The sequence below is a fragment of the Bremia lactucae genome, linkage group LG13, assembly GCF_004359215.1.
Source record: "Bremia lactucae strain SF5 linkage group LG13, whole genome shotgun sequence".
Taxonomy (NCBI): Eukaryota; Oomycota; class Peronosporomycetes; order Peronosporales; family Peronosporaceae; genus Bremia; species Bremia lactucae.
Genome location: NC_090622.1, coordinates 2,490,898 through 2,506,982, shown reverse-complemented (window position 1 = coordinate 2,506,982; position 16,085 = coordinate 2,490,898). Strand labels below are relative to the sequence as shown.

Sequence of the window (16,085 nt, the reverse complement as noted above, 5' to 3'; positions counted from 1 at the left end):
TTTGCGCACGTCAGCATGATTGCCTTTCCACAAGTCGTCCACTTTTAGCCAGAGCCGGTAAACATGAGCAATGGCTGCAGCTATATTGATATCGTCAATTTTGCAAGTTCTTCTATATGTTTCAGTCATTTGTAACTGCACTCATAGAAAGTGTAAGCGCCGGTATAAATCAAGAGTCAATCTACTTTGCTTACGTTACATGTGCCGAATTTAATACACACTCGCTTAAGCGCTTACTGCTTGTCAATGTGAGCAAGTGTAGTGCCGCGTCCATTAAAAATATGACAACAATGTGTCAATTCGATTTAATACACTGATTAACGCATCCAAAAACGACTGCCGATGTAGAATGAGAACTACAAATTCTTAGTGAGGCGCATTACTTCCTCGAATCATGCTACTTGGTCATTGCTATGTCAATTTACGATGGCATGGCATTTGTCATCTAATGTCGCAGTGGTAAATACTGTCAGACGTACACCAAATCGCTGTACAGAAAGCGACATCGTAGTCGGTCCGTGGCGATTGACCAAGTGTTGTGCGATAGGGCGACGATCACAAAGCCTCCCAAACATCAATTGCGAGGGAAAATGACGCGACGTTACGCCACCTTTTCCCGTCATAAGTCGCATACAATTCTTCTTGACTGTCATTCGAGAATCTACAAGCTCAACCAGACCTCAAATCTGCACCCGCCTGAGCTTTACAATGGGCTGCGCTCAATCAACCACAGCGAAGGACCCAACTGACACGATCCCTGTCAAGGTCAAACCCGATGCTGCGTGTATAGAGACAGAAACTGTAGAGGTGTTGACTCCTGACACGGCTGTCATTAATAATTCAAAGCCTGTTGTTGAGGATGAGGCTATCACAAGAGAACATATAGCCGAGTCAACGGCGAAGAAGCTAATGAAGGAGGAGGATAAGGATCAAAAGACCAGTGCAGATTTGCCCAGCGTCAAAGAGCTTGAGGCCGAAAGGCCCATGGTTGACAAGAAATCCAACGAGACAATTGGAAAGGATGATCTCTCTTTCACAACTGAAGACGCCAGGGATCAGGAGGTTACGGGGGCGAAGATCATTACCGACGACCCTAGAGTTGGGGTGTCCTTCTAGAAGAAGAATGGAGTTGGAAAGCTAGAACGCAATGGTAATCAACCAAGCAATATAATTTCTACTGTCCAAATCAGATTTATTTTTGTCGTAAACGTTTTAAGTGCTCGAGTGTAATGCTTTCGAGTACTGGCAAATAAGCATTAAGGTGACATATTGGTCAAAGATGCAATTGTAAACCTTCCCTTATTATTGACCAATGCAGCTTAACACGTCGACTTTCGACAACAAAATGAAAAGTGGAACAAGACCGAGTCCTCCTTTTAGGCTAAAACACTTCTCCGATTAGAACTGTAGCATAATAATACTACGAAGAAGTACTACCATGCCGCTCGACTCTACACTACTAGCTCTTATTCCGTGACCGAGTCGCTACTAATCTTCTCCGAAGCAAGCACTGTTGTGACGACAGTTCCGGCCTCCTCGTTCAGCTTCTGCGTCGCCTTAGGTCTTTCACTGGTCTCAACCTTCACGTCACTTGGATCAAAATTGTCAATTTCCTTCAAGATCTCAGTATCTCTCTCGCTTACGACAACAACCTCTGTCTCTTGAGATTTTTCAATACTCTCGACCTTCTCGCTTTCAGCAGGAACATTCTCTGCCCTTTTGACGATTTCAATGGCCTCAGCCTTCCCATCACTAACATCGATGAGCTCTGTCGTCTCGGAAATGTCCGTAATTTTATCGTTAACGACAGAAAATTCTATTTCTTGGGAGGTTTCGGTGCCCTCAATCTTCTCGCTTACAACAGACATCTCTGTCTCCTTGACGAGTTCAATGGCATCAAACTTCTCATCGCTGAGGTTAGTAATGTCTTTTTCCTTTGAATCTTCTTTAACCTCCTGGCTGACTACACCAGCCTCTGTCTCCTGAGAAATTCCAACCGTATCGACCTTCTCACTTGCAACAGGAACCTCTAACTCCTCGATGATTTCAATGGTCTCAGTCATCCCATCGCCAATATCGGTAAGCTCTGACTTCTTGGAAATTTCAAAATCCTCATCGCTTTTGACAGCAACCTTTGTCTCTTGAACAGTCTCAACACTCTCGACCTTCTCGCTTACGACAGGAAACTTTAACTCCTTCACAATTTCAATGTTTTCAACCTTCCCATCGCCAACATCAGTGAGCTCTGCCTTCCCGGAAAGTTCAGTAACCTCGTCGCTAACGAAAACAACATCTGCCTCTAGAGAGGTTTCAATACTCTCGACCTTCTCACTTCCAGCAGAAATCTCTGCATCCTTGACAATTGCAACGATCTCAGCGTTCCCATCGCCATCATCTGTATCCTCTACCTTCTTAGAAATTTCAGGAATTTGAACTTTCCCATCACTAGCCTCAGAAATTTCTGACTCCTTGGACGTTATTTTCGCATCCTTCACTTTCTCCATTGTATCAAGACCTACCTCTGCAATAATAGGCTTCACCTCCGCATCTTTCTCACCTTCTTCGATCGTGTCTTTCAAAACACTTTCTGGAAACGGAAATCTCGTTTTAAGCCAATTGTCAAGGTGGTCAAAAACTGCGTCGTGCTCTGGGTCATCAAACAGTGCATGAAAGTAATCTTCAAAGATTTTAAACTCCTTATCACTCGCCGCTAGTCGTTCAAAAAACACTTGAGCGAGTTCTAAACTCGTCACCTTGTCATTTGATCCCATCATCATCAGCATTGGTAACCTACACAGCGCACTTTGATCATCTTCAATTCTCTTGTCCACCTCCAACGCCTTCATGGCCTTCAGTGTCTCGGCGCCCATTCGAGCCGTCACGGGCTCTGTGACAGTCAGTGGGTCTGCCTTGAAATCCTCGAGATAATCCGGATCTCGACACAGAAAGTCCGTATTAACACCAGGAACAATTCTTGCTTTTGGCATCAATTTGCTTAAAGGTCTTGCAAAAGCTGCCTGGACTCGTAGCACTGGAGTCATTTCCACAAGCAAGGCTGGAGCGACGAGTACGACGCCACTGAAGTGGTGTGTACCACTTAAAATGGTGTGGAGACTTACCAAAGTCCCGTAGGACATGCCCGATAAAATCATTTTGGGTTCAGTATCCAAAGAGAGAGCCACTTTTGGGTACAATTCCGACTTTGCCATCGAAATGAACTCGTTCGTGTCATCCACAAAATTCTGAAACCTCGAACTGTGGGCTCGTAGTCCATGACGGTCCGAGTCGCTGGCGCCGTGGCTCACTAGATCGTAGGCGAGTACACCAAAACCCGCAGTGCACAGGCGTTCGTAGAGATGAAAGTAGCGACGGCTGTGGTCCCCAATACCGTGCAAGTAGAGTACGACAGCGCGAAGAGGGGCGCTGGTAGGGGGGAAGAGGGCCAGGTATGACAATTTCTGGCCACGGGTGTTAGTGAATGTACCGTCGAAATGGCGAAAGTGATTCGGCATATGCTGCGCGCGCAGAGCGGAATTGACGCGGCCGCGAGTCGCCATGTCGATTGTCTTAGTGCGAAGTTTCAAGTTATGAAGAATATGTGGCGCATTGTATGCCTCTACTCTGGTATACTTTCCATATAAAGAATCTGGATCGGCGGCTCTATAAAAAGTATAGAATGAAACGGTCGCTTTATATCTTAAAAAGTACTTTTTGTAGCTAAATAAATCATAACTCAAATCTATTGACTATTTACCCTGTCACCGGTTTTCTACAAGAAATTCTTATCCTATAATTCAATATAGCCGCTGTAGTTATGAAAATGTGCTTTGTAGCTAGGTAAGACCGCTATAAAACTTCTTGCAATGCCTTATTACCGATCATTTCAACCGTCACTCTAACATATTAATATTCGGAAAGCTCATCCATTGGTAGATACAGGCCATTATATCTACTTTCTCCGCGGTCCAGTCAGCACTGGACGCGCGCAAAGAGAGAGACGGATAAGACTTTACTTCGTTTTTGTATTAGGTCATAATTAAGTTACTATTAAATAGATAGAAACAGAAGAACTTAATTATATTAAATACAATGTACTTTTAACCCTATTTAAAGCAAGTGTTTTATAGAGAGCCTTCCTCTGCCCGTACTAGTGTACGTGAAGTGACGTGAGGCTCCACTTGCAGTGAAACAGTGCGAAGTGGAATTGTACTGAAGCAGTACAAGTCGACAGTGCCCCGTTAGGTGAGGTATCCTTTGTTAAATTGATTAATTATTAGGCGCAAGTGCTTGGAGCATTTATAGTCTCAATAACAAAATTTATTAGTTATCACGTTGTAAATTTGAAAAGGCTCGATATTAGAAAAAAAAATGTCCCAATATAAATGTTTTTATTGGACGATGACCGCAGAATTGATAATGTGATCTTGTGAAATCAAAATTTCAACTTAATGCCAACAATTGCGTCGTAAAGATGCATGGCATGCAAATGCTGCTCGTGATAAATGTGTTTCTAATCATAACTAAAAGGTACATGCTGGCTGCGTCGCAGCCGCATTCGCTACGGCTTTGTTAATAAACGACGGTGATTTGTCTTTATCCCATTCCTCGCTTTGAGTTGCTCTTCGCGCTTAGTCACCGGCAAAAAAAATTCTTGTTATATGAACAAGCTGCAGGTATAGCCCTTACTTATTACAGTTGTCCCACAGCGCCGCGACGATCGAGAACCTCCTTCTGATATTAAGACATATCGAACTTTTGTACAAGATGATCGTGAATGCTTCTACAGATTAATGCACAGAGCGAAATATTGTGAGCTTCTTTGCACCAACGGGTGAATTTGAACATTTATTGCCTAAAGTTACCCCTCGCACGGCCGAAACGTTATACAAAACATGTAATATAGTCTTATCTGTCTTTCTCTTTGCGCGCGTCCAGCATGGCCTATATCTACCAATGGATAGGCTTTTAGAATATTACCATGTAAAGTAATATTCTCCAAATATTATCTACCTTTTAGATTATATATTAATTAACAACTTTTAAGTGTTAATTTCATGTAACGACACACCCCGCTACAGATATTTAATGCATTGGCCTTATGGTATGCAGAAAATGAGTAGTGACTGTTAAATAATCCGGATGGACTTTTTTTCAGCTTTCTTGCAGCTTCTTCTGAATTGTCGGTGAAACGTATCAGACAGTAGCCTGAAAGAATTTCTACATGCCAACCCGTGCAACATAAATATGGTGAGCATTAATAATTTAACGCTAAAATTGGTGATGGTCAGTTGAGAAGAAGCTGAACTAACGCTGATGAAAGTTACATGAAAGTGAAGATAACTTCAAGTTTTCATGACCTTATGATGATCTGAGCAACACCGTGCATCAAACTTTTAAGACCTTGAAGACTCAAAATAGCGCAGAACATGTAGACGCAATCCCTTGCATATTCAATCTGTTCAACGTCCGAATTGCACCAAATTATTTACTTATTTGGCAAACAAGCTGAGATTAATCGATGAAAGCATTGACGAAAACTCAAGCTTTAGTTTACACATGAGCACCCTATTGTGAAACGCTACAAGTAATAGAGTAAGTGCGGCAAACGCTTGCCGCATCGGCTAAAAGTCGTGACGATAGTATCGCATAAATGTAATGGACTCCCTCAGATTATGTGGACTTTCAAAGATTCTTTTGTCGATGATTTTATAACAACATGATTCAAGTAGTTTATGATTAAGTTAAGAACTTAATTATATTAATACAGTCTTAATTAAACCTCTTTAAAGCAATTTTTTTAAAGAGTCTTCCCGTGCATGTACTAGGGTACGTAAAGTGACGTGAGGCACCACTCGCACTGAGGCAGTGCGGTGGACTTGTACTGAAGCAGTACAAGTCAGTAGTGCCCCGTTACAATAACGACCCAGCTCAAGACAACCAACAGATAAATGTTGAAGGTGGAACATCAGGCGACGGTTTGTTGTCGTGCTGATGTGGCGGTCCGGAAACAAGAAGAAGAGCAAGCGAGGTTGTTACATTTGAGCACGTAACATGTATTAGGGTTTTATAAGAACGAATATACTTTCCATTACCCCTACACGAAGACATTCTTACGCAGTGTGTTGTCATACCCGAACAGGTTATGAGCCCCAAACGCGGGTGAGGCGAATGATTTCCTTGCCATGGACAACTATCTTATATGGGAGTTTAATGCTCGGATGAAACTAGCCAAGAAAGGGCTACTGGAGCACATCGACGCGACGAAGGCACCGAATGCCACGAGAGCCGACGCGTCAATATGGAAAGTCAATGATGTGACGGCCTTCGCGATTATGTGTACGTCAATCACTCCAAGTCTACAGTCCATGGTTCGAAATGCAGGCACGACTGCAGAAGCTTATGAGATATTAAAGATTTATTTCCTTCGAAGAAGTATTCACAACCGTGTGCAGATGCGTTGGCAGCTGCATGAGTTCAAGATGCAGAATGGAGATATTGTACTGGATTACATTTTGAAGTTGATGATCTGTGCATGTCCATGCAAGCCATCGGAGACGAGGTTTCGTCTGAAGAGCAGCTCGTTATACTGCTTGGAAGCTTGTCTGATGAGTATGATCAAATCATCAGAATCATTGGAAACATGAGGAACATTGATCTGATTCAAGCCAAAGAAATGCTTCGTCGTGAATACGAAGGCATTTCTCGCAAGGAGAAGAGTGAACTTGCATTGAAGGCTACAAGAAGCGTCAAAGCAAAGTTTTTCGGTCGAAGGAAACAAGAAACAAGTTTACCGGGACGTGTTTCGTATGTGGAAAACAGGGTCACAAAAAACAAGACTGTTGGAAGAACCAAACCAATAAAAAAAATAACGAGCCAACGTTTACTGTTAGTAAACATGGCTCGGAAGGTTGTTTACTCGACAGTGGTGCGAGTAGTCATATGTGCCCATACCAAGATGTATTTTTGGAGATTCGATCGTTGAATCCATCAGTTGGCATCTCGATCGCAAATGAGCCGACAGTTATGGCTGCTAAAATTGGTACGATTTGAATTATTCTAAAAAACAATGTGCCAATTCACATTAAAGACGTTCTGTACGTTCCAGATCTGGATCGCAGACTGCTGTCAATTTCTGCACTATAAGAAAAAGGGTTGGGTGTGACTTTTACGAATAAAATATGTGTGGTCAGGAATGGTCAAGATGTGTGGTGGCGAAAGTATTCAAATTGGGGAAATTGTTTGCGATGGAATGTGCAACGTTAGGGTTGGCATTCACAAGCGAAGTGCTATGTTGTGGAATTATAAATTTGAATCCTAGTGTGTGACTTTCACGACTAGTGAAGACCTTGAAAACCTACACAATTGTGTAGAAGGAACAAATGTGCAAGCTTCGAGTGATGATGTCGATGATCAAGACAAAATTTGCGAGAGATGTGTGACTGGAAAGTCGTCAGTCAAACCATTTTCAAAGTCAAGTCACGGCAAAGTGAAGAAAAAAGCGCTGCCCCAAATTGTTCACAGTGATGTGGTGGGTCCAATGGAGACAAAGTTTCAAGGAGAGCACGATACGTGGTTAGATATCTAGATGATTTTTCGCGCTAGGTGGTGACATACTTGATCGCTAATAAGTCTGTGGTGCTGGGAAAGATCATCTAATACAAGTCGATGATGAAAAACCAATTGAATTCCAAAATCAAATGCATTCCGCCGACAATGGTGGTGAATAAATCAACAAGAAATTCGCAGAACTTTGCCGCAAGGCTGGCAAAGTACACCATGCGACAGCGCCATATTCCCCGCAGCAAAATGGAATGGCTGAACAAATGAATAGGACACTGACGGAACGTGCAAGATCGATGCAAAACAGCATGCTAGTGGAAAAGAAGTGGTGGGCTGATGCTATAAATTCAGCTGTATATGTGACCAATCGGGTCATGTGTGCTTCATCCTCGACGAATACTCCAATTAAGACATGTTTTGGCTTGAAGCCAAACATATCACACATGCGCGTTTTTGATGCTCAAGGTTATGCACACATTGACAAAGCGTATCGTGCCAAATTGGACAAGAAAACATTTCGGTGCATGATTCTTGGTTAATCAGACGAAGTGAAGGGTTATCGTGTCTGGAATTACAATTTAGAAAGACTCGAGGTCACAAGGTCATTGACGTTTCAAGAACAGCTACGGACGAAGTATGTACAAGTTGTTGATGACGCAACTGCATCGACTCGTCAGCACGCAAAAAATAATGGCGAAGGAGGCGAAGATATTTGCATTCAAAAACCAATTTCCTCGAATCATGATGAAATGAACCTATGGAGGTTGATCAGACCAACAGTGATCAAATAGTCATGCCTCCTCAAGAATTTATGTCGTTGGGTACACGTCTTAGTGATGGACATGAAGATAATTTTGCTTTCGATATTGACGACGTGTACATGCAGCCAGCTGATTTGATTGAGGATGATATTCAGGCCATTGCGCTTAGGGAGGGATAAGCTAATATCGATGACAGTCTAAAGACACATTCATTTCGTGAACACAATAACCCTATTGCAATATCTTCTCCAAGTCCAGACTCACAAGCTTCGGTTCCGGTCGGGATGCTATCGTTTCGTCACGTGGAGATGAACCTGTGGAACGCGTTTAAAAAAACGATATCGCATTGAGTATGATCAAGCTAATGCGGCATTTTAAACCCCATCAACTTGCCAAGATGCTATGAAGTCTTCACAAAATACGATATGAAAATAAGCGATATAAGACCGAACTGAAGGCACTTAATAGCAAAAAGAAGTGGAAATTCGTGGACAATTCGTTTAACAATAAGGTAATTAGAACTAAGTGGGCGTTCACCATCAAGCGAAATGAAAACGGTGATATTGAGCGATATAAGGCTCGGCTTGTGGCACTAGATTATCGTCAGACCTATGGAAACGATACTACGACACGTATTTTCCAGTTGCAAACATTAATTCAATTCGTGTGTTTTTCGCGGTGTGTTGCCATTATGGTATGGCTATATTCCAATATAGCAGTTATCAATGGTGTTCTCGAAGAAGAGGTGTTTATTAATACACCCGAGAGCGTTGAAATGCAATCGAGTCAAGTGCTGAAGCTAAATCGAAGCTTGTATGGACTGAAACAAGCTGCAGCAACATGATTTAAGACTATTTCAAGCGTTTTTAAGAGCATGGGGTTTGTGGCGTGGGTTTTGGATCCGTGGGTATTTGTTCGTCGATTTGACAATTTGTCATGGATTGACGTGACGTTATATGTCGACGACATGCTCATTGGTGGTCTTTCGTACGACTCAATTAAGCAAGTTGCTGATGAATTGTCTACTACTTTTCAGCTCAAGACACTAGGTAAAGTGTGATTTATTCTGAGCATCAAAGTTCGCTACACGTTGTAGGAGAAACAGCTCAAGATCAGTCAAAGCGCGTGTTAAGCAAGAATGGTTGGAAATTTAATCAAGATACTACTAGAGTGTATAATCCGGGTGTGGAAGGCCAGAACATGATAAAGTGTGAAGTGTTGGACCCAAAAATAAAGAATCATCCATATCGTTCCTTAGTAGGTTCACTTCTGTACGTGGCAACCGGCACAAGACCCGATATTGCATTCGCGGTGTGTCAATTGAGTCGACACTTAGAAAAACCAAGTGAAGAACATTGGAATGCGGCCAACCAAGTGCTACATTATTTAAAGTCAATCGCTATGGATGAAATCTGACATCGAAGCAAGTCACGTGAGCTACAGTTGAGTGCACTTAGTGACGCTGATTGGGGCTGTAACAAGAACAATCGACGCTCAACATCAGGTGCGATGGTGATGGTCAACGGATCACCCGTGATTTTCAAGTCAAAAATGCGAAATAGTGTGTCGCTAAGCGCTGCTGAAGCCGAATATGTGGCTCTACCAATGTGCAATCAAGAAGTATTGTGGACTAAATCGCTATTGCTGGAGATGGGAGGTCAAGATTGATGGTCCAGTAAGGGTTTACGAGGACAATCAAAGTGCGATCGCTATCGCGAAATATGAAGGACATCAAAGTCGGGCGAAGCACATTGATATACGCCATCGTTTTGTCCGTGATCAAGTCAAGAACAAGGTCATTCAGCTGGAGTATATTGAGACCATGTTACAGCTTGCTGAAATCCTGACCAAGACCATTTCGACAAAGAGGTTTCAAGTTCTCGTGGCCAAGACCAATATTGGAAACTTTTCTTCGAGGAGGAGTGTTGAAGGTATAACATCAGGCGACGGTTCGTCGTCGTGCTGATGTGGCGGAAACTGTCGTGAATGACACAAGATGAAGAGCAAGCGAGGTTGTTAGATTTAAGTACGTTACATGTATTAGGGTTTTATAAGAACGAATATACATTCCATTACCCCTGCACGAAGACATTCTTACGCAGTGTGTTGTCATACCCCAAAAAAAGGTGAGAGGATCGGCTCGAAAGGCATACGGGTGACCGATGGCGTTATCGTGATAAGATTTGTAACTGATGCCTACTTTTGTGCCACCTGTAACGACCTATTATACCCAGTCTATAGATTGAATATTAAAATTGTGCGATGGTATCCATAGACCTTCTATAACGACAATTTTTGGCGGCAATAACAAATTCGACATCAAAATGTTTATATTACGCGGAGCTAGTAGGAATAGTCTTAAAAAGGTTGGTTTGGAGGCATCAAAACTAACTTATTTGACGTGAAACAACTGACAGTTAATTTCTGTTTGGTCGAAATAATTTCTTGGCATGCCAGGTAAAATTTTAATATTGATTAAAATTATCACTTACTTTACTTCTACTCGTTTTTAAGCTTATTTATGAAAAATCATAAGGTGGCTCTCGACATTCAGTAAAAAGTTAATCCGTGCTATTATAGAAGCATTTAAGAAGAGCAAAAAGCTGAAATATCTTGTGCAACTAAATAAGGAGGTCGACAAAAATGTGTGAGCTTTTATTCCGGCAATCATAAACGAAAGCAAGAACTATGATCGTCCGCTACATCAAGGCACACTGCACGTAAAATCGAATCACAACAGCAACGTCAATCAATAAGACTTTACAAACAACACTCGACATGTGACGTACACTTCCAGACGGTGGGGCATCGTCATCCATGAAATCAGCACGAAGATCAGCTTCAATCGCACGAACCTCGTCTTCCGGCAACCCTTCGCTCTTGATGCTCACTGGAACATCGTCGGACGTCATAAGCACGACAAAGTCGCCTTTGACATTCAAAGAAAATTTGTTCGCTAAGAATGAATCTTCTCCTTTTTGCCGCTCGTTCTTAGCATTTTTGTTTCGCTTGCTCGAATGTACCGTTAGCGTCGAGTGCGGTCGCATTACATACGTTTCTGGAAATCGAAAGGTTTGATCCATCTGGCCACGGACGACCCAATTACCAAGAGGAATCGCATCGTTGCTCGTATTCTTAAGCGTAATCCGGTCTTTCTTCAAATCTATCGCTGCAATCTGGACGGGTGAGACCAGTACATTGGTCTCAGTACTTGTGCGTTTCGTTCGCTTGGACGCCATGTTTCGAGTAGCCTCTTTCTTGCGCTTGTGCCCGAGCGTATTGGGCGTCGCGACTGCCACGCGATGTTCCTCTCGATCTAAAATACGTCGGTACTTCATAATCTCAGCATCCAAGGCAATTTTTACATCCATGAGCTCATTAAATTCATGTTCTTTCGCGACTTTCGACGATCGAAAGCGCTCGAGTGTCTCTTCATAAGCTTTTCGATCCCGAGTAGCTTTCGACCGAATTTCACGGTATTCACGCTCTAATTGAGCTACTTTTTCCGTCAATGCTTGCCGTGCCTTGAGACTTTCTTCATAATCACTAGCAGTCCGGTCAAGCTCGTGTTTCGTACTTTCAAGCTCCGTACGAACATCGTCTAATTGAGTTTCCAAGCTAGTCGTCACGCTCGCAAAGTGGTTACGAACTTCCATTTCCATCCCCTGAAATCGCTCTTCCGAGTCTTTTTTCCATTGGGCTTGAGCTTCCAAGTGCTTTGCAGTCCACTCGCGTCGGACTTTGGACAATTCGGCATCTCGTATTGAATCGAAATCCACACTTTTCTTGCGTAGCTCTTCGAGCTCTTGTGTGGCGTCACTTAATAACGCAACATGTCCTCGAAGTTCCCGTTCCAGTTCCTTCACGCGACGCCGCGCCGCATGCAGCTGCGTCGTCTGTTCCGAAAGCGCTTCTTTTGCAGACGTGGCCGTGGCTTTCTCCTTTTCTAGCTGCACACGTAGCGTTTCTGCGACGACGTTGGCATTTCCCAAAGCCGCGTGCTGTGCGCGGAGCTTCACGAGCTCCTTGTGTTGTTCCTGCTCGAGTGTCTGAAGCCGGGCGTTCTGGTCGACTTCATCGTCCAATTTTCTATACAAACCTCTATAAGTTACCGCGACAATGACATCATAGAGCATGAAACCTCGAGCTCATACTTGCGGGTCTCTTCGAGCTCCTTGGTCAATCGAGTACGAACACTGTCAAGATCTTGCTGCATGCGCTGCTTGATTGTCTCGAGCTCTCTTTCAGCGGCATTCTTTGCCCCTTCGAGCTCATTCACGCCCAGCACGTACATTTCGAGACGCGAATTGAGTTGCTGGGATCGATCAACATGGTCCATTCATTTCATTCTTAGCTTCTGAAGTGCTTGAGAAAGTCATGGTTTCGATCGAAAAACGCACCTGGAGCGAGGCTTTTTCTTCCATTCGCTTGGACTTGATTGGAGACAACTCTGTTGTCATGGTCGACGTAACTTCGGAGGCAGATGAGGTAAAGACTGAAGGAGGCGCCAAAAAGGACTTTCAAACGGGCGGACAAAAGGAACTTGGAACTCGTAGCACTATGTGGAGTGGCAGACATAAAATTGGATAAACGTTATAATCTGCTTCGACTGCACAGTACTTCTCAGTCTAGAGGGGTTTGCATTTAAAGAAACTCACTGTCCGGCGATGCGTCAGATTGTTGCATCGTATAGAATACCTCCCTCGCCATGTCGAAGCCATTTCGCGGAGGATTCGTCACTATACTTTTGTCGAATTATTTGTACATCGAAGAAAAAAAATTCGCTTTGATAATTTGCGCCATCATCGGCAATAACGAATTCGATATCAAAAAGTTTATATTACGCGGAGCTAGTAAGAATAGTCTTGAAAAGGTTGGTTTTGAGGCATCAAGATTAACTTATTTGACGTGAAACAACTGACAGTTAATTTCTGTTTGGTCGAAATAATTTATTGGCATGCCAGGTAAGATTTTAATATTGATTAAAATTATCACTTACTTACTTCTACTCGTTTTTAAGCTTATTTATGAAAAATAATAATGTAACGGGGTGTAACGTTACATGAAATTAACACTTAAAGGTTGTTAATTAATACATCATAAAGGTAGATAATATTTGCAGGATATTACCTTATATAGTAATATTCAGAATTCTTATCCATAAATAGGTATAGACCATTATACCTATTTATTCCGCAGACTAATCAGCTGTAGGAGTAATCAAAGAGAGAGTTACAGATAAGATAGAGATAAGAATCCATTTACATGTTAACTATTAGATTATAAATAAGTTAGCATTTACAAAGATAGAATAAAAGACACTTCCTCATATTTAATACAGTATTCATTTTACCCTCTTAAGCTAGTTACCTTAAGAGAAATATTCCTCTGCACGTACTAGTGTACGTGAAATAACGTAAGGCACCACTCGCAACTGAAGCAGTGCGAAGTGGACTTGTACTGAAACAGTACAAGTCGTAGTGCCCTGTTACACATAAGGTCTTTAAATATTATTGTTTTAATATTATGGAGAACAAGAAACGATGTGATATACCGATTAGCCAATTAGAGGTTTTGTCTGTGGCAATCGACAAAAGGTAGTCGCACCCTATACGTAATTAGGTTAATTAGATTATCAAAGTTGCGTACGACACCGTCCTTGTAGGCGTCTTAATGCGGCCACAATCTACAATAAACACACGCACAGCGAGGAAGCGGTTAAACCAGCTTCTCTTGCTTGCAGTGAGGTATTTGTGGGGGGCGCCTTAGCGACCTCAACCTACGCACTAAGTACTCGAGTAAAGTGTCGTCACGGGAGCGGTAATACGGCTCCTCGTGCGCACTTACTAATTATAAAGTAGTTTTCAGACTGATTTTTAATTAATCGCATTAAATATAAAAACAATCTTTTACCAATTAAAAATGTCATCTCTGTAGATAACACTAATACATGTTTCGAGCGTATCTGTCTAGATACCGCGCGTAACGGGTGACGCTAATCGTCATCACGGATAACGCTAGGCGTCATCCCTCCTAATGTGAATGCACCTATGTGCATCACATACACAAGGGTTGTTCACAAATGTGAACCACGCCCTAGTGGTGGGTCTAATTACTTTCGTTAAGTTATTGACCATCCCCTTAAGTACACCAAGTGCACTTAACAGGGACTGTGTAATATTAGGGCAACTTTAGCCCGTCACACCACCCCCCCCCCTTTAAGAACAAATTTACATTTTTAAATTCGTCAAAGAGGAAGGAGGAACTGCGAGCTGCTTAACCCGCCGCTAGTTCTCTCATTCACTCTAGCGACCTGTGTTTGCATACACGGCGCAAAAGATGTCACCTAAAAGGGGCCGCGTTGGTGGGTCGTTTGCGAAGACACACACTCAGCCTCGCGCTAATCGCACGAGCCGCGGTAACACGCCGGTAGCGTTCAATGCCTTAGTCAGACGCCGACAGCTACTGCTGCTGTCGCGTTAACGGGGCTTAAAGATCCAACTCACTTTAACAGTGAGGATGTTGATCCGTCGCTCATTGTCGACTGCAATGAGTCGACACCGTTGCCGTCACCTCATAGTAGTGATTTGGACATCGAGCTCATGCGGAAGGATGATAGCGATTTATTGCCCATCCAAACTTCTCTCATTGCTCACTACATGGAGACAGCAACATTGACGAATAATGTCTCGTCGTCTGCGCTGGATAGCGCAGCGAAGATTAATAAGAGCGCTGCTCATAAAGGCGCAGCTGCTTCATCGTTGGATAAACCACAACGCCTTATGCTCAGACCATTATCCGTAATGGCTCTGACATAAAGGATATTGAGCCTAAAGCTTCGCCGACAACACGTGAACGTGCTAAAGTCGGTGTCACAAGCCAGTCGTTTTGTACGTGGCTATCTGACGTGTGAATTATTACCGATGCCCCTCCATCTAAATGGCCTCGTATAAACGGGCCAAGAGCGTCGCTCCTAGAGCGCGCTCTACCAGACGCTCATATATATTATGGCGTCTTTATATTATGGAAAGCTCAGGAAAAAATGCTTGGACGTATTTTCCCGATCCCGATCGTGTTGCATTCAAATAAAACGCCCGACCAGTACGAGGCGGAATACCCCCACCGCATGTTTCGCATTCCGATGCGATGATACAGCGGTCGCAGTGAATTAATTTCGCCCGCTTGCGTGTGAAAGAAATCATGGGCGGTGCTATACCCCCTGTATCTTCTGACAACGCTGCTTCTGCTAGTCCATTTGAGACTAGCGAAGAGGGGTTAAGGTCCGGAATTTCGAGACCTCAGGATGCACCAACGTGGCTCGAAACACCTGGTGCTCCTTTTCATAGTCAACCACCAAGCCGAGCACATCAATACGTAGGGTATTGATCCGTTTCCAAGAACCAAAGCTCTTCAAGTAACCTCTCCATTGGACGAGGATCTAATACCCTTGCGTCACGGAGCGGTGGGCAAGCAACCTTCCAACAAGAAAGCGTTGATTCCCACCCGCATCCATCAGTGCAGGTGGCGCCCGATAGGAGTGGCGATCTCGCCCATCTACTCGCGGCTGCCTTACCTTCGTTCTTTCAGTCACAGGCGTTAAGCGCTGCTGAACGACGTATTGCGGATCTCGAGATAAGTTTCGCGACTGACCTCGGATCTTTCTGATGTCCGAGCGAAGGCTCGTCAGGGTTATGAACGCCCGAAGACTAGATCCGCGTTACTCGCGCGATGTTTCTCGCTCTCCAAGTCCTGTTCGTGGTATGA

General features: G+C 43.3%; 4 protein-coding genes across 4 annotated transcripts; 2 read left to right on the top strand and 2 right to left on the bottom strand.

Moving 5' to 3' along the window:
- Nucleotides 1–708: 708 nt before the first annotated feature.
- Nucleotides 709–1,116, top strand: CCR75_007400 (uncharacterized protein; the record flags this gene model as incomplete). The annotated part of the gene is made up of 1 exon (XM_067965461.1): nt 709–1,116. One exon carries the CDS (start codon nt 709–711, stop codon nt 1,114–1,116), a length of 408 nt encoding a protein of 135 aa, XP_067823601.1.
- A 350-nt stretch (nt 1,117–1,466) lies between these two features.
- Nucleotides 1,467–3,557, bottom strand: CCR75_007401 (uncharacterized protein; the record flags this gene model as incomplete). Its single annotated transcript, XM_067965462.1, has 1 exon — nt 1,467–3,557. The coding sequence occupies one exon, from the start codon at nt 3,555–3,557 to the stop codon at nt 1,467–1,469; it is 2,091 nt and encodes a 696-aa protein (XP_067823602.1).
- A 7,313-nt stretch (nt 3,558–10,870) lies between these two features.
- CCR75_007402 (uncharacterized protein) lies at nt 10,871–12,805 on the bottom strand. The gene is made up of 4 exons (XM_067965463.1): nt 12,722–12,805; nt 12,434–12,636; nt 11,111–12,410; nt 10,871–11,035 (listed from the first exon to the last, which is right to left on the bottom strand). The coding sequence occupies exons 1-4, from the start codon at nt 12,779–12,781 to the stop codon at nt 11,021–11,023; spliced, it is 1,578 nt and encodes a 525-aa protein (XP_067823203.1). The 5' UTR covers nt 12,782–12,805; the 3' UTR covers nt 10,871–11,020.
- Nucleotides 12,699–12,911, top strand: CCR75_007403 (uncharacterized protein; the record flags this gene model as incomplete). The annotated part of the gene is made up of 1 exon (XM_067965464.1): nt 12,699–12,911. The coding sequence occupies one exon, from the start codon at nt 12,699–12,701 to the stop codon at nt 12,909–12,911; it is 213 nt and encodes a 70-aa protein (XP_067823204.1).
- Between the last annotated feature and the right edge of the window lie 3,174 nt (nt 12,912–16,085).

Bases quoted from the DNA above. Each gene is read 5' to 3' on its own strand.
- CCR75_007402 (XM_067965463.1), bottom strand. From the start codon at position 12,781: ATGACAACAGAGTTGTCTCCAATCAAGTCCAAGCGAATGGAAGAAAAA. The intron at 12,637-12,721 runs GTGCGTTTTTCG...GATCGATCCCAG, and splicing joins AAGAAAAAGCCTCGCTCCAG to CAACTCAATTCGCGTCTCGA.